At 33.9% G+C, this 23,189-nt stretch overlaps 1 protein-coding gene across 1 annotated transcript; it reads left to right on the top strand.

The window, feature by feature from the left end:
- Nucleotides 1-3,485: 3,485 nt before the first annotated feature.
- LOC146141053 (uncharacterized) lies at nt 3,486-22,238 on the top strand. Its single transcript, XM_083392129.1, has 8 exons — nt 3,486-5,049; nt 5,638-5,708; nt 6,538-6,739; nt 9,095-9,243; nt 13,566-13,643; nt 18,707-19,196; nt 19,368-19,535; nt 20,537-22,238. The coding sequence occupies exons 1-8, from the start codon at nt 5,027-5,029 to the stop codon at nt 20,736-20,738; spliced, it is 1,383 nt and encodes a 460-aa protein (XP_083248255.1). The 5' UTR covers nt 3,486-5,026; the 3' UTR covers nt 20,739-22,238.
- The last annotated feature ends 951 nt before the right edge of the window (nt 22,239-23,189 follow it).

The following is a 23,189-nucleotide window of genomic DNA, read 5'->3' as shown; positions in this document are numbered from 1 at the left end:
CTCGGCTTGTACAATAAACTTCTATTTCTGCTAACTTCTATTTTTGATAAAACAAATCATCTTTGTTAGACGTTAATATTAAATTTTACAATGCAATTTCGGTAAAAGTAATTATTACTACATAAGCAGTTTAATTTGTTTTTGTTTCAACTTGAAAACACGAAAAAAAAATTCAAGTCATTTTTCTAAAAAGTTTTATCAGTCAAAGCAGTGATTTTAGTAGTTAACATTAGTTAATTGTTTTTGTCAATGTATTAGGAATAACGTAGGGTGAGTGGTTAACAAGTTACAAAATACTGAATTTTTTAAATGATTGAAGTTAGGCCTTGTTGTTGTTTCGTGTGAGCCAAGGCTTTTCAATATTCCGGGCTAGATTTTGGGGCAGATGTTGGCCAACCAGTTTGATTGGTTGTCAGAATTCTTCAGACCATGCAACCCATACGGTGCTCTTAGGATTGGGAATTCCTTGCTCTTCGGCACCGCACTCACTCTAGATCAGTGGTTCTCAAACTGGGGTCCGCGAGACAATTTTCTGGGACCGCGAAGCACCTAACAAAAAATCAACACGACGCTCCTGAAGAAGAAAATTTTCTGTGCAATAAAATTTTCAGGCAACTTACTTTTCCAAACCAATCTGATTCGTTTTTTCATTCACGTTATTGCACACTTTAATTTGAATTGTCCATTGTGACGTCATAGTCATGCGTTGTGCTAATGAGAATTATGTTTTCACAGCTGCGCTGTCAATGTGAGCTGTACGGTCACGATTTTAAAATTGTCTGTGATTGCTTCGCTCAAATAAAGTGATTCGTTTGACTGGTTAGAGGTTAACATAGCCGAGCTGATAGCAAGAAGCAAGTGCACCCGTCCCATTGATACCATTAACAACAACGTGTTATTTTGTGTTAATTTTTAAGGGTCCGTGAGCAATTAAAAAAAATGCTAGGGGACCGTTGCGTAATTTTTTGAAAAAAGTTTGAAAACCACTGCTCTAGGTAGTGACATTCCCACGGCTTCAGCATCAGGGATGAAGGTGTGAAGTCAGTTGTTGGCCGAATGCCACTCTATATTCCAATTGTGGTTCGACCAGCGGGCCGCGTTGGTACCAAGTTCGTCGAGTTAAGCCTAATCACTTAACTTTGGTGCACTCAAGTTATCCTTTTTAAAAGACTTTCTTAATCAAAGTTTGTTATGACAAAATAAACTGACTTAAACTTTGCGCCACAGACCAATGGCAATTAGTTTTTACTTTTGATGTAAAAACAGTTTGCATGCTACAAGTAAGTTCTTCAATATAATCCGAAATATGATCAGGATTGAACTACTCTTTTTTTAATCAAACTTATCACTATACTTTGACTTGGCGTGACTTGTTATGGCGATACATAGGGTTGTGTCTTGACTTTGCAAACTGATGACTTGGACTTATATTTTGAAAGTGACTTTTTTACAACTTTAGACCATTTTGAAAAACAACAAAAACTCGTTTATTATAGACTTTTGTTTGCTGGGCTGATGCCAATTTACTTTTGCTTTTAACCAAGCATGTACATCAATTTTTCAAGCAAGAGTTTCCATTTTTAGAACGCCATTGAGCAAACGTATCGCGCCCGCAGACCAAAGGGCATTGTTTGTCTGAACCGTTGTGAAGCGAAAACGTCAGTGCTTTTTTCCGAAACATTTTGTTTACAGAAAGAGATTATTTCTTTGCTGCTCTGTTAATCGCTAAAGAGACGGACGTGGTTTTGATTTATTTTGTTTCTTGTTTAATTTACCGCCTATCGTGGTCCATTCAACGGCTGTGTTATTTTGTTGTGCTTGATATTTTATGTGAGTAAGGAGGATATTTTCTTGCTGTATGTCAGTTTTACAAAATTAAAAAATGCATTTTTTTATTTTAAAAGTAATCAATAGAGATACTAATTGGATTGTAATTAAGGGTTTTGGCGCTGGTCTAGAATCCTACCACTATTATTAAATCAACGCACAATATTTGGGTTAGGGTGCGGGTTAAGTGTTTGGGTGAGGGTGGGTCAAGTATTATTATATTAATTATTTAATAATAATACTTGACCCACCCTAACCCAAAACGCTAACCCAAATAAAGTGCGCTGTGGTAGGATTCTAGACCAGCGCCAGGGTTTTTGCAAACCAGGAATATAATAGCTAAATAAAACAACAATAAAGTTGCATGATAAAAAGTCCCCATATTTCTAACCAGGGTTTGTTTAGAATAAATAATGAAAGATTTAAAGACTAGTATCTTTCTCTTCTCCTAATGTCTGTCTATTTACTAGGTTTGTAAATTTTCTAGACTCCATTATGTACACATAAATATATATGTAGATGATAAACTGCCTTTCTTTCACTTTTGTCATGTTTTAAAATGACCCTGGCATGTTTAACAAAGATGGAAAAGTTTGAAGTGTATATTATTACTTAGTTATTTTCAAAATTTGTGAATATACCTGCTTTGTGTTTTATATTGCTTAGATTTGTCATTTCAGAAGTTAAATCGATGCTGGTTTTGAATAGATAGGTCACTTTTTTACACTAACGAAATGAATTGTCAACTTTAAGCGCTGGTCTAGAATCCTACCACTTAATTTTTACACTAACGAAAGCGGTTGTCACAACTGAAATGGCAAAAAAGGCATAAATATGTAAGAATAAATATAATAATAATACTTGACTCACTCAAACCCAAGTGCTAACACGGTAATGTAAATAATTTTTACCAATATAAAAACGTCTGCACAAAAATGTGGTAGGATTGTACACCAGCATTTTGTTTACAGAAAGAGATGCAGCGCAAAATAAATGTAATAATATTACTTGGCCCACCCAAACCCCAACTCGCACCCAAACCCAAATAATGTTAGCAATATAAACCCCCAAAGAAGAATTTGGTGGTATTTTAACCATCTCTATTAAAACTATAAAATTATAAGAATAACAAATTAATTCAACCTGTATAACCTTATAATTCAGGACAAGCCCTAATTATAATAATCTGTTGACCATTAAGGGGGTCACATTGGGTGTTTTCTTTGGCCATAAAGTAAATTTTATTTTGTTTGATGTCAGTTATAAATATACGTATGTTTATGTATGGTAGTATATAAAATGAAGTGTTCTAAAGGTTGTTGTGGTGTGATTATCATTTATTAAGAGTGGTAACTTGTCGATTTTGCATACAAAACCCTCTATTTAAACATTGACTGCCCTTAAATTGCTGGTCTTGTTTAGTGACTACTACTTCTTCCTTTTAAGGTTCTTAAAATATGTCAATTTTATTGTATCCATATATATGGCACCATTTTGATGTTTAAACATGGTCCATTAAGGAATAGTATGTGCTATATAAATGCTAGAATGGGTGTTAATTTTGTTGTGAAGATCTGTATGTGAAAAAAATTAAGTAGATTTCTAATTTAAAAAATTATACATTCATATTTTTTTTTATTAATATAATATGAGTAATCGCTTAATTTGTAATTTTCCGGCCTGTGACTAATTATAGGAATATTTGAATGTAGGAGGATCTTTACAAATTTAAAGAAAGTATGAGGTCGGCAAGTTAATGACTAGTTAAAATTGCAGCTTATTTTTGTTTTTTAAACTTGCGTTTCACATGTATTGGTCAGTAAACTGATACAGTTATTCTTGATAAGCAACAAAACAACTTGGATTAATTCTAAAGGGGTTGCATTTCTCCACTTCCTAATTATCCATTTGTTATTTGTATTTAAATTAGTTCATGACCTTTACAAGTAAACACTGGGCAAACAAGCAATGTTACTCAGGCTCAAAGCTTTGCCCAGATCAACTCATAAGAGGATTATCTGGCTTGGTATTAGAGTGCATAAGCCTGTGCAGGCTCCAAATTGGTTACTCTTCTAAATTTTTCACATTGCTGAATGTTTCAATATGAAAAGGTGTTGGACTGCTAATGATTTTACTATACTGTGTACTTTCATGTGTTGATATATAGGACTCAGTTGTATGTTAGTGTTATACTGAATTAAATCTGTTCCATTTTTTGAGTTTTTTTATTGCAATAAATTTAATCTATGTGTAAAACGTTAACTCTCACCCTGACCCAAATATTGTTAGCAATATAAACCGCTGGACAATATTGTGGTAGGTGGTAGCATTCTTGACCAGCGCCAGGATATTTTCTTTCTGTAGGTCACTTTACAACATTAAAAATGCAATTATTTTCAATTTTAAAAGTAATCATTAGATACATTGAATGATTGGAATCGTAATAAGGGTTTCTTCAAACAAGGAATGTAGTAGCTAAACAAAACAAAAATAAAGTTAAATGATAAAAAGTCCACATATTTATAATAAATGTTTATTTATAATGAATGATTTAGGTACTTGTATCTTCTCTTACTTATAATGTCTTTTTAGTTGTTTTCTAGACACCTTTGTGGACACATAAATCTGTTTATAGATGATAAAAAGTGTATATTTGTTTAATTATTTTCAAAATTCCGTAAATTTTGTTTTATTTTGCTTAGATTGTTTACTTTAGAAATTAGAAAGGCACATGCATTTTTTTCTTTTCAGAAAAAGGAGAAAATGGGAATATGTCATTTAAAATATCAAACTGAATAGTAGCAGACCACATTATTGAATATATACTCCCCCGATATGTATTTTGCCCCAGGCCATGCTTGTCTTAGAATAGCACTATGAGCTAAAAGTAACTGTGTGAACCTTAATGGATTTTGTAAAGCTGTAATTTACCAACAACTTGACTTTTGTGTTTGCATTAAGTGCCAAGTAGCTGCCTGTAAGTAATTTGTTTACTGCTTAATCATGGTATGACTAATAGCCAAAATATTGCAAACAACAAGAGGGCAGAATTCTTGCATTTTTATAGCTGCTGTATTGATTTTTAATTATGGGTTTTTCTGTTTAGATTGATATTGTTCAAACTGAGTGGAATATTATTTTGAGTTCTGTAACTTTTCTGTAACCCATTTTTTGTGTTTTTTTCCTGATTCCAAGTGACATGGTACAACATGGAGCAACCACGTAAGTTCATTCGGTCTTAATGTTAAGACAATTTGTTTATTTGTGGGGTATTTTTATTGCCAGGGAATGTGAATAATTAAAAAACATAGTAAACTTTGCAAAATAGTGACAACCACTGTTTTAAAGTGACTCTTAATGACTTAAATATTTGCTCTAATCTTATGCGAATGTAGCTATATAGATGTATTATTATCAATATGTAAAATTTATTAAAGAATTTTCTATATTTATATTGGTATTCATTTTCTCTTATTACAACTTTGGGAAAATAAGTATCTTTATGCAATTCAAAACCATTTACAGCAGGCTTGTAAAAAAGTAATACTCAAAAAGTTAAAAAACCCAAGTAAAAAACAGGATCTAACTTTTGTAATAAGGTTTTGTTTGGGTCTGCCAAAGTGTGTTATAAGAGGTCCATTAACCTCAATTTTAATAAAATCAATTAGGTTTCTACTATAAACTTTCATTTAGTAGAAAGTGATTTAATCTAATGTAGCCAGACCTAATGCAAAACTGTTAAAAAAACTTGAATGTGATTATGTAAGGTTGTTGAGTATAACATCATTTGACAAGCCTTTGTTTTTATAGCAAATCAGTTGACTCTGAAGAAATCAATGAATTCCAGTTGGTCCACGCCCTCATTACACAGAGCCTCAAAGGTAAATATCTTTGCCCCTCTAGATCTGCATAATTCATGATGTTGGCAATGCTATTATGTTAGTTGCTGCGGTAATTACATTTATAGCCCTCTAAGAATAATAAAATGTGTCTTGTTATGTTAGGTGCCACATTCAAAGAACTTGTTTAAATTTTTATAATGCATGAATTGCCATAGATTTTTTTATATTTTACTACATTTAGTCTTTACCAAGTTGGCTATGTTTTCCAAATTAACAACTGTGGGAAAAATCAATTCTGACACAGTGTTTATTTAACCGAAAATAAAGTTTGTTCTAATCATTTACAGCTCTCCTTCATTATTTTTGATATTTTATTGGAAACTTTTGTCGCCCAAAGGTGCGAAAATTAAGTTTTAAAGGTGAAATAGTTGGCTTAGTGAAAGCAGGCAACAGATGTTATCTAAGAGCTTAAATTTTTATTAAATTACTTTGCAGTGTGCAGGAAATAACACCCTGGAAAGTTTGGCGCCTTTGAGTTAGTTTAATTGCTTGGAAATCCTTTCTATGTGGTTTTCAACACAGATAGACTAACCAACCAGTTATGTCTTCCATACTCAAATTTAATATATTTTATCCAGGGCTCACAGATATAATAATTTACAGATCTATTAAAAACATTATTGTTTATTGTTTGTATTTAAAATATTCAAGGGTCTGTGTACCAAGCTTTGTTCAAAATTACCATATTTTTAAGTTGGTTTTAAAGCAGTTACTGGTATAACAGGAAAATCTGTTATATCTAGTTTTTACACAAAAAGACCAATCAGTTATGTCTTCCATATACTTAAATTCAAGATGTTTTCTCCAGGCCTCACAGATAACGGAAAAAGTCCATCGGCATCCGTCATAGATGAGAACGAGAATCCTGTGCCTTCCACGGCCACCGGTCTACCACAAGGTGGCAGCAGCATCATCTCGACAATCTGCCAAACTTTTACTTCATCCTTCAATTCTCCCGACCACCACAGATTACTTCCTCGCTCCGTAAGGGACATCATTTCCCAACTGAGGTGAGCCTAATTAATGTGGGAACACACAATTAGTCCTAAAAAGCTATTATACATATAATTCCTAAAGCAGAATCTATAAAACCGTAGTATTAACAACGACATAATACAGGCAAATGACTATGTTTGGACGCCCTGGTCTGACCAATGCCGTCAGGATGTCGCTGTTTTTGTACTGGATTTTTGGTCCTGATTAGGGTTATTGGTTGATAATGGGCGGGGTTAGAAAATTGATTAGTGTTAAAATAATTAGGGGAGTTAGTGATGTACTAGGGGTTAGTAAAGTGTTGTGGGGTTCGGTAAAGTGTTTTTTATTCTGACCTTTTAGGTCTTATTTCGATAGATTGGACATAATTTGATTTACATGGTACTAATGTCATTAGCCATTAGGTATAAGTCCTATTTTGGCCTTATTCTGAATTATGTTTTATTCTGACATTGATGTAGTTCTTATCTTAGTCTTATGGCTGGAGTGTGATTAAGGTGTGCGTGTTGTTTACAGTAAAAGATTTGTTCATGTGAATCCATATGGATTTTCGTTTTTTCATTGTTCTTTACACCATTACATCTTGGCTAAATTCTGGTTCGAGTTCTGGAAATTTAGAATTTTGTGGGTACTTGGCTTTATTGTCTAAAAATGACATTTAAAATGTGCAATGGCCTAACATTAAAAATTAGTTTATAAATGCTAACTGTTTGCCAATTAGGTAGATGTATATTTTCAACATGGTGTTCATGGTATTTCGAAAGTAGTTTTAAATCTACCCATTGGTCGATGTAGGCTGACAGTTTTGTTTATTCCTCTGTTAATGATTGTCAAAATTTTCTTAACCGAACCATCTCTTTTGTTTACCGACATGCAAAACCTAAGCAGTACAGTATGAAAAAGGCGAGATGCGCAATGCTCACCATTTCCAGTTACTCTTAAATTGATTGCCCGCATGCTGTGTATTTTATTTTCCTTTTTTTTTCAGTGAATATGCTAACGCTTCCGAGTGCCTGGAATCACATTAAAATTATTTTATCGGTTTGGTTAGTCATTTACTCCTGATTTGTTTTCTTAACTACTTTCCTTTTATAAGGATCCGGTTTGGCTGGATGAATTACTGTTTGGGCTCACAAAAATCCTCTACACATTAATATGCAGAACACAAAGTAGAAAGAACCATGTTGAAAAAAAAACATTCAAGTCAGTTGACCATGAATGTATGAAGATACATAAATAAACAAATAAGACTAACTGATTAAAATAAATAAATCACAAAGTAGGTAATAAAATAAACCAAAAGAATTAAGGTTACAACAAAAACAACCAAAATATAAAATACTTTTAAATGTGGAATACAACAAAAATATTTTTGGCAGAAATACAACTTTGTTCAGCCAATTGTTTTAACGATTTTGAGGACCTTGAAGATGTTTCTATTTTAATTGGTATCGGTCTTTGCTTGTGTTAATATAATACATGTAAACATACTAACATCTCAATTCCGAAGCAATTCACTAGTAAACAAAAACCCGAAATATGTCAGTTGTGTGTTAAACACAGCCTGTCAGCATGTAAACCCAAAGGGCCATGACCAATGGCGCATATATATATATATATATATCAATTTGAACGGGAGCACTCACACAAACACCTTTTTTCAAAACTGCAAGTGTCAACAGTTTACGACTGCTGTATGTCACCTCCCTAGCGTTAAGTGCCTGTCTGCTGCTTTGCTTTAGCATGCCTTCGCAAATAACCCCCTTAGCATGACTGATATGGCCTATTGACAACCTTCTTGCCAACTGAAACTTAACCTCTTGAAGCTAAAAGCAATGGTGAAGTGCTTATTCGAGTTGAAATGCTGTCCAGACGAATCCTAAAAAAACTTTTTTATAATGAAATGGCTCAGATTTGCTTTCTATTGCATAAATTGTGCTTTTACCTTATGCTATCATTTGTTTTTTTATGTATGGAATTAAAGTGTAATAGAGAGAGTTGATTTATAATTATTTGTGTATACCTACTGCTACTGTATTTCTTCAAAGTATCTTTAAATGTTATTGTAATGTCCCTACTTCTCATAAAAATTGTAAGCAAACACCTAGTAGTCACTTTATGGTAAACTATTGCAATTTTGGATATTGTTTTGTGAGTATTTAATGGTTTTGGCTAACAATTTTATTTACTTTGTATTCTTGGAGGCGGTCGTGATTGTAAACCAATATTTTACCTAAGTTGCAAGTAAGTTTTTGAATATTTTTAATGAATCTGTAGAAAATACAGCTTTGATTAATGTCTATAGCAACAGAGTGACAAATTCATCCCCTTAATTTGCACTAGCACTTGACTAAAAAAAGTTTTGCGCTTAGAAACTCGCAAGACCGATGTGCCACATCATGCATGACCAAGTCTGCTCGCCACAAACCCAAGCGGAAAGAGAAGACGGCGTCCTTTCACGGCAAGTCAAGCGCGACCGAGCCCCAGTCTACGCCACAAAGAAGCAGGGAATCTTTGAACGGTGAGACTTATCCTACTGTTGATCATCGCCTTTCAAGTTCACAAATTGCCACGGTTATGTTGGAGCACAATAGTGTTGCCTGTTGATAAATTAGGGGGTGCTGAAATCCCTTTTTAATGGTTAATGAACGAGTACTGATTTAGGTTTTGTAGGTGTATTTCGATTTATGTTTCCCTGGCTACAGATTTGTACTCTTAACTAGCAAGGGCTTTTACTTTCATAGCTGTTGATTTTTCTATTGGTGCTGCTGAAAACATGCTTATTTTTTATATTTTATTGTTTGGTGTTTTTATAACTTACATAAATTAACATAAAAACAACCAATAGTTTCACAAAAAATTGCCCGCAAAATTTGTAGATCTTCACTATAAAAAAATGACTGAGAGTAACTTTGTGTTCTTGATTTGTTTCATGGCTAGATCACTTCTTCCTACAACTGCAGACTTGTGTATTTGAAACTGTTAAATGGCTTATGTTCCTTCGAGGCCTATCAAGCTTACAAGTGCCATTGTCACTGTTAACAGTAGCTTTCAAGTAGCACCTTCTGTTGGCCTTCAAACATCACTGTTTAGGTTCGCCGTCAAAATAACACACAATGGTTGTTGCCTTAATAGGTTGGGCCAGAAACTTGGGTACTCAAGTTTTTAACAAAGGAATACCACAATTTAAGTGTCTTGGCCTTGTTGTGTATTATGATTATAAAGTTGAATAAAAACATTGATTACTTAGAATTTCCACAAGATGATTTTGATGATTCAAATTATATAAAAACATGGCTAAACATAATACATTCAAAAAACAACAAAAATTTGAAGAAATAAAATAACGATAAGAATTTAGTTGGTATTTTTTACAATGCAATATTACAAAAAAAACATAATTTTTTTAAAAATGGATTTGATTTGATATTGTTTTCTTGTATTATTAAAGTAAAACAAGTAGTAAAATGCGAACAGTTTTGTTCTCTGTGTGGTGAACAATTAATCAACTTTAGTAACCTTTCGCAATTAATCAACTTTAGTAACCTTTCCTAATTAATCAACTTTAGCAACCTTTTGACATTGAACTTGCTATTTAGTAAAGTGCTGCGCCGAAACCTGTACATTGATTACTTCGCTGTGATTTTAATGTGGCTGCAAATGAGATTTTAATTAAGCTAAATTGCTTTTTAAAATACAGATTAAAGGGATTAAACTGGGGATTAGAAACCTGATTGCTCTAAACTTAATTGATCTGCTGTGCACACAAACTAAATATGTGTATGCAAGTAACTAGTTGCAACACTTTGCCAAACTCTGGTAATTTAAAAATACTATACAGAGGTAATGCCTGTGTACTGGCTTAACATTATATAACGGTTGTCCTGATATTACCCATAACAGTTGCTTCATGCATAGATGTTAAATTTTCTGGTTGGGTGTAAATCAGTGGTTGATGTGATTGTTTTCGTTTTGTTTAGCATTAAGTTACTGTCATGTTCTGATTTGCCAAAATTAAAAAAAATGAAGTTTCTCATTTATTACTCATAAAAGTTGCTTTATACATAGATGTTAAATGTCGCCGTTATATGTAAATCAGTGGTTGATACGTTTGCTGATTGATTTTGTTGTGTAACATAGGGTTACCTTCTTGTTTAGATTTGTCAAAATTAAAATTTAAGGTAATTAAAGTTATATACTCATTTAAAATTACCAGAGGAGTATTTTTTTATTTATATTTGTCATTTATTGTTGTGTTTTTGTAATTATGCTGATTTCTAAATTTGGTTCTTTTATCTTGTTAAAAAATGGTGCCATCTTAGTTATATTTTATCATCAGGTGTATAATTATATTAATCAGTTGGAATCAAAATTCAGACATGGTGTTAAAATTCATCGAAAACGTAATCATGTCTTGATTGTGAACAGTGCTTAAAAAATATGTAACACCTTTTATAGGCCTTGAAATAAAATATCCAAAACGTCAACTTAAAACTGCTTTACATGATGTTCATGTTGTTGACCAAGACCAACCACTTAGTTAAGCTGAGTCATGTGTTGTGTTTAGTTGAAATGTGTAAATAGGATGCTAGTTGGCACTTCGCACACAAGCAAGGCACTAACTATTCATCCAATCAGCTGACGCTTGACTAAGCAGTTGACCAATCAGCTGGCTGACTGACCAGCTGGCTACCTCGATTGACCTGAAGTCCCCTGTGGTTTATATATACAATCATGGGATAGCTTCCATATTAGGCAGTCTACCTACTAACAGCTGTTAAATGCTTGTGGTAGACCATTTCATGACAACTGACTGTGTCAGTAAATGTAAAGACCTTTTTCTATGTATTGTGTTTTTTTGTAAAATGAAAAACAACCCCAAATCAAAGTTTATGTTTATACTTTGTTTGTTTTTATATATGTATAAAAGTCAATAAAACAAGGAGGATCTTTACATATATTCTTTTTGTCTAATTTTTTTTTTTAATTTTGTATAATATTTTTAACATGCAGTATTTTGATTTAAGTGAATTAAAGACCTTATTTCTTTTACATTTCTTCACAGGATATGTACAATAGTACATTTTTTTACAAGCTGTGTATGGAGAAACCAAACGCCCTTTAATTACATCATACAGGTGGAAAGTTGCTTTTGCAAGAATCCTAAAATACATTTGCTCGGTTATTGAGTCACAGGCGTCATTCCCATATTGATTCATCTGATCGCCAAACATATCAGATTGTTGCAGTCATTTTACAACCAATGGAACAATGGCAGTCTTGTCCAACTCACCATCCTAATTATGTAAACACAACCTTGGGTATCTGCCTAGTTACACAACTTTGTATTCTTTAGAAGAGCAATGTAAATGTTTCCCCTTGACAATAAATCGGAAGATTTTTGTAAATTGACTGTCAAAAGTTGATTTTGGTTTAAACCTGGCCAATTTTTTATTTGGTTTAATGTTCCGATGTCATCGGAGATTTGTTCTCCTGCACCTCAGTTTTCACTTTCAGCACATATTTCTTTTTCTCGTTGTGAGGCCGTTCACCATTAACCACATGGAACTTCTACCCCAAATCCTTGAGCTTTCTTTGTGTGGTGAAGTGATGAATAAACACTAAGGACCACATTAAATGCCCCACCCTGAGCTGAAATATGTTGCAATGTTCTACTTTGGGATTCATTACAAATTATGAGCTTAGTCAGTGTAACTATAGTACATATTTCAAGTAACACCCAAACAACAGTTCATTGTAAGCCGTGTTTTTGTCAACTACTTAAGAAGAACCTGCATTAAAAAGTACAACGAGTGGTGAAACAATTTTGCTATTTTTAGTGAAAATTTTTGCACCACCCTTTGTGATAATCTCCTTTACCCTTTCAAGTGTTAACACAAATTGTTTCACACCACTTTTTGAACATGAAATTTAATACAGTAGTTTAATAGTTGTAGTCAACCGTGGTAGCCTTTGGTTTCATTGAAAATATGGGAGTTACCCTGCCGGTTGTTGCTGTACTCTGTACAAGATGTGTTTGTTTAGAGAATGTTGTGTTAGAAGTGCAACAAGCCTTATTGGTTTTCACAAGGTTTTAGAGGAGGTGTCATAAATGCTGGTCTGCTTGAATGTACCAACAGCATTCGTGACACAATTCTACTTAAAGAGTTTCATGTTATGTAACTGTTAATGTCTTTAAATGGATTGACTTGCAATTTAGCTTTGCAAAAACATATTTTTTTAGCTAGTTATAGTATTTCAGTTTGGGTGTTTAATAACAGTTTATTCAAACCATACTAAAAACTTAAAATTAAAAAAAAATCATTTGAGAGAAGGTATTTGTTCTTTTAGTTACCTACATTATGTTGAAGTTTTTTTGTAAAATTTGTTTCCTGCAAAAAATGCCAGACATAGGTTTAAAAACCTCTTTCCACTTGAATGAACACCTCTGTCTAGGTATTGCCAAAAGTAGACAAAAAAGCCACATTTTTGGAACTTTACTGTTACATGCTACAACTAAGTTGAAAACCCCATGTTGCTACATCTTTTACAGATTCTTTGACCACTACTGTTGAAACATGATTTTTTTAGCTTAAATTATTACTGTTCTTTTATATCACAAAGTTATAGTAATTAACATTTCCAGTAATATAAATTTTTACTAAAGGGTAATATTGGGGATCTACAACAGGGAAAGTTACAAATACTTGCAATTCTTGCTAGATGCTTACCTTTAACAAGAAGTGTGTTTGACTTTTTTGTTTTTCAGTTAAATACTTTTCCTCAAATAAGTATACTTTTCCTAAATTGTAAGTGTAAAATCTGTATGTTTGTTATTTGCAGAAATCCAGCAAATATCTTCAAATGTGCACAAGAAAGTGCTCCACTTCGAGCAATGTGCCAACACAGGCCAAGTTGAAGGTTAGAAAGTAAAAATATTTTTTGTGTATGAGATGCATAGTTTAATATTTGATCATGGGAAGCTATGCAGCACTATGTTTTTATTGTGAAGTTACCACTACTAAGTCACGCTTCATTTCTTAAACCGTACCTGTATAAAAAAAATTCTTGTTTTTATCACTTTTTCCAAAAAAATAGAATGCTTTTAGGAACTAATTGTTGGGGATAAAACGGAAATATAGCTATGTCTGGAGCTGAAATACTCAAAATTTATGCACAGCACACTAGTATGTCATGAAACTACAGTATTGTCATTTTGTGAAAAAGGGTATTTGTGTAACATATCGGCATTCACACAGGCATTTCAGACTTGAATTCACTATTATTCATTATAAAATTGATAATAGTAAGACATTTACATGTGGTTTGTTGTGTGTTAAGTGTGATTGAAAAGTTATATTGTTGTTCTGTTAAAATTGTGCCACAAAATATTTAGGAATGTTTAAGTGTACTGCAAGCTAAAAAAGTTTGAGAACCACTGGTTTAGAGACTAATCAAATAAAAATCAAATATTTTGCAATATGTAACCCAAAACCCAATACTTTTTTTATGTTAAAACAAGCAAAAAACCTTTAAATTTCCCAACTGTAATCACGTTTATTTAATTGGGTGCAAAGAAAGTCCAGATTTAAACTCTAACTGGCACAAGGTACATTATTTTTCCTAGCTGTAGAAAGTGCTGTTTAACAATTGAAAGCTTGTCCAAATCCAAATGTTATTTCAGCCCCCCGTGAAAATGCCACATACCGGCAAGTATTTCCTCTATTGACAGAAAGGTACAGCACAAACTGGAACAAGTAATGTGTTTACATAAGCAATTCCATAGCAAGTACCTGTTGCCACGGGTGAACAAATATAGAGAATGTGCTGGAGTGTACATTTTTCTTATTAATTTCTAAAACTAATTACCACATAATCCCGATTAACTATTGTGGTAAATACACCTTAATTGGGATGTTTTAATGTTTTGATTGAAAGGAGAAACTTCCGATGTACATTTTATTCTGCAACCGATAGTGTAATAACAAATATACATATTTTGTGTTTTCTCACGATTTACATTTTAACTGAATAATGCTTTACCAGTGCTACTACACTCAGTGGCACCAAGGTGGTCTACAGCCATAAATCTCTGCTTGAATTTTTTTTTTTTTGCAAAAAAAATAATAAAAATAATTATGTTTTTTTTGTCATATCAGGTGTAGGACAAACAACCACAGTAAATATCCATTAAGTGCTAAACCAACAAAAAATAAAACAAGCTACCTAAACTAGTTGGGTAATTCCATGTCAAAGCAACCAGAAATAAGGAAAATTTGAACCACTACACCTTGGATTTCTTTTATATTTGCCACACTTGTGGAGTTTTTCAGCCAGATCATTAAAAACTTTATTTTGTCAAAATTGGTTGAGGGGTAAAAAAGTTATGTTATTTTAAAATTTGGGGTAATTTGTGCTCGGTCAACCATGAAATTCATTGATTTTCAGCTATGTCAACTTCAACATCTTGTATCTTTGTGATGGATTGAAGTTTGTGTTTGAAATAAAGTTTATTTAAAAGATAATAATTTAAGGTCCTATTGCTTAGATTTTTATGACATTTGAGGCTGAAGGTCAGAGGTCATGCAGAGGTTGAATATTTGTCTTTTTTGAAATCAGTGAAGCGGAACCCAATTTAAACGCGGAATATCTCAAAAGGGTTGACTTAAATTTTTGTGTTAAGGTGTCTATGGAGAGCTTATTCCAAGTACTTTCATTTAAACCAGGTTTCATTGCTCCTTTCAAGGGATACCACTGTCATATGAGCTGTGTAACATGACCGTCTAAAAAATAGCATTTTGGTTCGAATTACAAATTTATTTCAATACAAAGTCTGAATTACATTATTTTTTCAACTACTAAACTGTGACATTTGTTTTCAAATAAATTTATTTTCACAATATATATTTTATTCTTAAAATGTTTATGGAAGTATACTCGAAATACTTTTTTAAAACATGGGTGGATAAAGTGCATTATATCATGTTTTTTTATTACAAATTTTTTTTTTATTACAAATGGAAATTTCTGTAGTTTTGTGAATTGTTTATCTAAAATTGTCGAAAAAGTACTCATCCAGTTATTAAAAATCCAGCTAATGAAGAGTTTAGTGCTCGCAGTTACACACTAATGAGGATTCTGACTGCCATAGATTAACAATGGTAAAAGAATGTGGGTATATTCTATTTGCTGAACTACCTATAAAAGATAAATCGTTGCTATTAATAAGAGCCTTATTATAAGAAAAATTTGAAGGATAAAATTTGCTTGTATCACCATGCTTTATTCTTAAACACAAGATACAACTCCTTTAATGTAGACAGTATTAACCTCTTCTGTTCATATACTTTAGTTGCAACACTAACTTTGTCGCTAATTCCTGGCATTATACGTGTGTTGTCATTGCCACAGATTCAGCACAGCTTCTTTCTATGTTTCCTGCTGGCAATGGTTTTCTCTTTTGGTGTACATTTTTTTTGGACTTTCGTAAATTTTAAAAAATTCTTTGCTGTACGCATCATATTTTCTGGCACTCCAAAAAATTCTGAAACTTTTTTTTCTAGACCAAGAGTCTGGAGAAAAGGTTAGAAGTTGAACTTTTGCTGAGTAGGATTCTTCTGTAACCAGTTTGGTTTGAATTTTATCCATTAGTTTGTCAAAATCTTTGGCTTTATGCATATTTACAATAATTTTGCCTTCTCTTCTCTATTAGTAGTTTCCAAGTGTGGAAGAGCAGTTGAAAACCTCTTCTTCAAATCTTGATAAATAGAGCCCAATTTCCTTTTTCTATATACAATCTTGCTGGATGATGGTAGGCTATGAAGTTTTAATGGGATTGACTAATCACATGTAGGCTTGTGTTAAGCTGACTTGTGGAAAGATATAAATCGCTGTTGTCACTAGTGTTAGAGGCAGCTACACTAACATTCGTATCAATTGACGATTCCGATGAAATGCTTTCATTTTCACTACAAATTAATTTTAGTTTTGTTTTGCAATTACTAGAATTTTTTGTCCAGGGATAAGCTTAAAATTATTTTGCTTAGTTTTTTGTGAAAAATCAAGTTGTATTTTTTGTAATTTAGCCATAATATTTGTTTTATGTGATTTAAATGGATTGCAGCAGACTTTTTGAGGCAGATCATATTTATTTAGGAAAAAGCATGGTGATACAAGCAAATTTTCTTTTTGCAATAAGTTTGCTCTTATTAATAACAACAATTTAGATAGTTTAGCAAATAGAATAGGCCGATATTCTTTTACCATAGTTAGTTTATGGCAGTCAGAATCCACAATAGTGTGTAAACCAACACTACAAGCACTAAACTCTTCATTAACTGGGTTTTCAATAACTTGATGAGTACTTTTTCGATAATTTTAGATAAACAATTCACAAAACTACAGAATTTATCAACTTGTAATGAATCTGAAATAAAAAAATATGATACAATGGACTTTATCTACCCATGTTTTAAAAAAGTATTTGGAGGAGTATATTCTTCATAAAAATTTTAAAAACAAAAAATATGTTGAGAAATTAATTTATTTAAAAAACAAATGTCACAGTTTAGTAGTTGAAAAAATAATGTAATTCAGACTTTGTATTGAAATAAATTTGTAATTCGAACCAAAATGCTATTTTTTAGACGGTCATGTTACACAGCTCATATGACAGTGGTATCCCTTGAAAGGAGCAATGAAACCTGGTTTAAATGAAAGTACTTGGAATAAGCTCTCCATAGACACCTTACACAAAAAAATTTAGGTCAACGCTTTTGAGATATTTCGCTTCTAAATTGGGTTCCGCTTCACTGATTTTTAAAATACACATTAGTTTGACCTGCACTTGACCTCTGACCTTAGAGCTGAAACAACAAAACAAAGTAACAAATCTAACATTAGGTTATTATCTTTTAAATAAACTTAACTTGAAAGTAAAACTCCAATCCATTAAAAAGTTATGCTAGATTGAACTTTGCATGAATAAAAATCAATGAGTTTCACGGTTTAGCGAGCACAAAATGCCCAATATTTCAAAACAGCATAACTTTTTAACCCCTCAAAAAATTTTGGTAAAATAAAGTTTATTGTAATCAGGATGGAAAACTCTACACATGTACAAAATTTGAGCAATTTTGAAAACATATGGGTTAAATAGGTTGGTTGCTTTGACATGGAATTACCCAGTTACCAAAAAAATAAATTCTCAGAAATACCATCACATTATTTTTTAAAGTGGCACAGAACCGCTGTGTAGCCTATGCGAAAAAGCAAAGTAATGAAGAATTGTTAATTATTATTGGATTTAAAATTCAAGTTTGCGACAGAATTAGTATGCAGCAAATGAAAGAAGTTAAAGTTTCTAAACATAACCAAGATGAAAGAGTTATTCTACAACTTGAACTTACAAAACAAATTGACTAAAACAATATTGTTGTCCTTTTTACCACATAGTATCGCTGTTTGGATACAAAAAGATAAAGTTTGTGAACAGAAACAAAAGACTCATTAGGAAATCTCATAGCCTAAAGGAAAAAAAATTAAAAATATTATTGGCCAAATATTTTTAAGTGGTGCAATAACGCTATGTAGCAATTGCAAAAATTTACGCTTATAAACTTTGACAAAACCATGAAGTAGGAACTATAAGCTTTAACTACATATTAATAAGATAAACCTTTCAAAATAAAATTGCACTCTTTGTTTATGTTCCTGTAGAATCGTTGTGCAGCCAATGCAAGAGCAAAACTTCAAAACTTTACAAAATTAAATAAATATATAACCCACAGGTTTAACTTCCAAGAAGAATTTTCCCAAACTAATATGCATTTCTTTATTTACGATCGCACAAAATCGCTGTGCAGTAAATGCAAGACAGCAACGCTTCAAAACTTAACTAAAACTAAATTAAATAAATAAATACCCCATAGGTTCCCAGAAAGAAATTTTGAGTGACGTCGTATTTATTATTTACTATCGTGTAGAATCGCTGTGCAGCAAATGCAAGAAAGCGAAGCCCGCCGTTAAAACGGAAACACAACAGACAGGCCCCAACTCATCACGCAATATCACCAACAATGAATCCCACAACAACAACAACAAAAGCAGCAGCAGTAAGACTGCGAACCCCAGCTGTGTGGCCGAGTCGTGCGCAGGGGGCACCTACTACCGCCCCTCCACCCCGGCGGAGGGACCCCATTCAACTGGGGAAGCCCCAATCACCCCCTCGCCAAACCCGCCCCCGGAGGATCAAGAGGAGCGCTCAGAGCCCCCGAAACTGACCGGTCGTAATCTGAAGCGGGTTCCGAGTGAGCGTTTTCAGAAGATGAGGAGGAAAGTGCAGAAGTTGATGCACACTGGATCAGATGTAGATCATGTGTCCTCTTCCACGCCACGGTCCCCGTCCGATGAAGCCTGCTTTCTACAGTCGATAAGGATCCCAAACCCCGCCCAGATCAGGAGCGACCCAGAGAGGTGGGTTTCATTTACTACTTGGCATTCTTTCCTCAAAAGACTAGCAACGTTTTTTGCGAGTTTTTTAGAATGTTTTTTGAATATATATTTTCCATGAAAGTTAGGCGTTCTTTAAAATTTTTGTATTTTTTTTGAGAACCTCTGTCATAACCCTTGATTTTCGCCTTACAGCCAGCAAGGTCTTCTTCTGCGCTTACCCGACCACATCCTCTGCCAGATCTTCGCTCTACTCGACACCCGCACCTTGGGTGCCCTCAAGTGTTCATGCACCGACCTCAATTTCGTCATCGTCAACTTTGACGTCAGAGGTTGCGACTCACGATGGACAACCGACGAGCGGTGAGTGGATTTTTGTTTTTGTTGCTTGCGGTTTCAATGCATTTTCTTTTATTCAGGAAATATGCCGCCGGCGAAATTATTTATTTGTCATTCGAAGTGTCGTCATTACGGAATAAGGGACTTGCCACCTGGCGGTTAACCCACGGCAACAAATCAGGACAAAATCGCGCCAACTTGTGTTTTTGCTCCATCGCGCATGCGCAAGGGGTCACGTGGTTTATGTCGCCGTTATTGAGAAACGCAGTTGACACGTGACGTCACTTTTTCTGTGTCTTCCGCGAAAGGGCGCTGTATTTTTTTTTACTCAAACTCACCCGATCTGGCCGCGAGCCGTACATTGGTGACCCCTGTTCTACCACAAAGTCTGTAGATTGTTAAAGGCTTAAAATACCTTTAAATTGATTTTCATATCAATATTTTAAAATTCTATGTTTTTTAAAAGTCTTTACTTTTTTACGCAGCCTTAGCTTGGAAAGTGCCGTGTTTAATTTTTTACAACTGCTATACTGGTTGTTGTGATGACCAAATATCACTTAGCATTATGTTATTTGAACTCTTCATCTTCATAAAAATTCTTAAATTTTCGTTTATCATCTGCAACACCAAACCGCTGATTTCCAAATTGATTTTAATTTTTTAGCTTAGTCAACAAAATCCGCACTAAGGTTGTGTTTTTTTTATTCATAACGATTATGTTTTTGTTTTTTTATCTACAACGATACTTATTACTACGTCATTTAAGTTAATAATGTTAATGAACAATCATTTCGTTGATCAGCTACTTTTTATCGGCTCCAATCAATTCCCTCTAAAAAATTGTTTTTTGTATGTAATCATGAAGTTCACTTGTTTCAGCAAACTTAATACGCCTTTCTGTAAGCATCGAAATTATTATTTTTAACTTAATACGCTTTCTGTAAGCATCGAAATTATTATTTTTAACTTAATACGCTTTCTGTCAGCATCGAAGTTATTATTTTTAACTTATCGCATTTTCGTAGCTACATCGACGACCCGTGCAAGCAGTGCCGACAGCAGTTCAGTCGTGGCGACATGTCCATGTGCCGCTACCATCCCAAACGCTTCTATTCGGACCTGCCTTACGGCAGAAGCTACTGGATGTGCTGCCATCAGCTGCTCAAAACAGCACCTGGTTGCATAGAAGGACTTCACGACAACCAGTGGTTCACCTCTTACCACTGATTTTTCTGTTTGGGGCGGCCCTCTCCCTTTTTCCCTCCGCTTCTCTCGTTTGCGCTGCGACGAAAAAAGCGATTTCTCTCTCTTTTTTCTTCTTTTGTTCGTTTCATTCGTTGTTATATTTTCTGCATGCGAAAAGGCCTGGGTACGTTTCTGGCGTTGTTTCGTTTTTGATTTCTGTGCGAGCGGCTTTATTTTATCCCTCCCCTAAAAATGCGGCCTGCTAATGTTGTGGGCCCCCTTGTTTTTCGCGTTCGGAATATCTGTTTAAAGTCCGCGCTCTGGACATATTTTATTCTTAGTTTTTCCCTTCGCGTCGCAATTATTATTTTAACCGAACCGAAATCGTAATTTTTGTTCGAACGACAAAAAGCACCGACGATTTTTAACGCAATTTGTGAAATGCTCGCTTCTTAGGTGCCCGCGACGTTGCAAAAAAATTGAGCCAAATTCGACTTTTGTCTGTGCTTTTTAGCGCAATTTCTTCTGCATATAACACTTACCTATACATTCAACTCAAAACTTCACTCTCCCAAAAATCATCGTCTTATTGTGAAAATTTGCCTATGTCTAAATTCCCAACTTGTCGTTTACCACTTGGCTAAGCAATAATCGGAGTAAATATGGTAAATATGGGGGTAATTAGGGGTTATCGTAATGTCCCTGTCCTGTAAGATTGTTAAGGGCCAACTAAGGGGCGAAACAGGGGTTGGGATATAATTGGTGGATTGGGGCGCTACCTAGGGGGTTAAAAAGGTGTGTGCGATTTACCCATATCCACGTAGCTAGTAGCTCGTTTTTCGAAATGCTAATTGGCGTTGTGGTAGTGGTAGTTGACTTGTTAAAAGGTGGCAGCTGCAAAGCGTTTTGCTCTTTCAGCTGACTGAAAAAGCCTGCCTTACAAATATACCGAGGCACGCGCCAACTGACCTTTTTTCGTTTTTATTTTTTCACGAATTGCTTAACGTTTTACCTGTTAACAGGTCATGGGTTAGCAATAGCCTTAAGTCGCCAAATAAATGGCATTTGGTTTTGGAAAATCCTCCTTTTTGCGATGAAATAGTTTTCCTGTTATAAACTATATACAATTTAACAATGTCTCTTCAAACTAGCATTGTAAGTAGCAATGCAGGTATTCAGTTTTCGAAAATGACTTGATATAATAACGTGCTGGAAATTTTGAAGCCCTGGTCTGTGTTTTACAATAAAACTTTAGCTACCAATATTGTGGACCCCCTCAGGCTAGAGTTTTTTAGTATTTAACAAAACTATAAGTTCTCTTATAAGGCCACATAGCTTGTAAAACCTGAACCAACCCCCTAGATCGATTTAAACCACTTAGAATAGCCATACCCCCCTGCGAACCCCTTTGTTCAATGGGAAACGTTACCCGTCAAGACCCCATTTGAACCACAGGTTTCGTGTATATTTGAAGTGCAACGACGTGCGGTACATTCTCCTTTCGAAACGACTGTTGCTTTTATGTGTTAATAAATTCGTCGTTGAAACAGCCGTGCTGTGTTTTGTTTCTTCTGTACAGTGTTAATTTGGCTAATCATAATCAAGTGTAGTGCACATTCAAGGTAATATAACAAGTTCAGGTCGAATAGAAATCGCTCCAGGGTTGCAAAACCTGCTATGTATCGTGTAATAGTTTTAAAACAATACCAACGATAGGTGTTGAACAGTACAGAACAGAGCCAATTCATTTCGCCAGAAAGTCAGTCTATTACAATCATATTTCCTTGAATTTTCTCACCAGGACACTGAAAAAAGGAGGAGTTGACAAATCAGCGACAGGCGAGCCATATGCGGCTTTTAACCGATTATTCGTTGTTCTTACGTAAATAATCTATTTGAGGAGTTTATGGAAGTGTCAACATCGTTTGATTTAAACTTTTGAGGTTTCAAATCTGATCAATTTTGGTAGTTATAAGTAATGAGATTATGTTTTGACTTAAAACGAGAAATTTGAACCTAAAACAACATTTCTTTGACTAATTTTTGACCCAATAGAAATACACTGATTTAAACAATATATTGTTGTTTTAGTTAGGCTACTGTAGGAGTTTCTCATTGGCGTCGTCAAACACATGTTTGTGATGTTTTACTGACTACCAGTCGAAAATAACAAAACCAAAAGAAAACAAGACGCTAATCGTTTGAAAATAATCTTATGTAAATATTTAAAATACAAGGCAAAATTAATTGCAGAAAAATAACAAAGACCTAGCATATTATCGAAATAGGAAATGTCATAATTGCAAATTACAAGCGAAAAAATACAGCAAATAGTGTACATTACATTTCTCCAAATCAGAGATACCGTACATAATTATATAAAGAAAAAACGTTAAATACGAGCTGAACCTGATGCGATAAACTAAGCGGCTCGCGTAAGCCTGTAACGCATACTGCTCTAACGAACATATAATACAGTCAAAAAGACAACAT

This window comes from Ascidiella aspersa, chromosome 6 (genome assembly GCF_963924565.1).
Source record: "Ascidiella aspersa chromosome 6, kaAscAspe10.2, whole genome shotgun sequence".
In the NCBI taxonomy this organism is placed as follows: Eukaryota; Metazoa; Chordata; class Ascidiacea; order Phlebobranchia; family Ascidiidae; genus Ascidiella; species Ascidiella aspersa.
The sequence above is the reverse complement of the archived record's forward strand: the minus strand, read 5'-3'. Positions and strand labels throughout refer to the sequence as shown.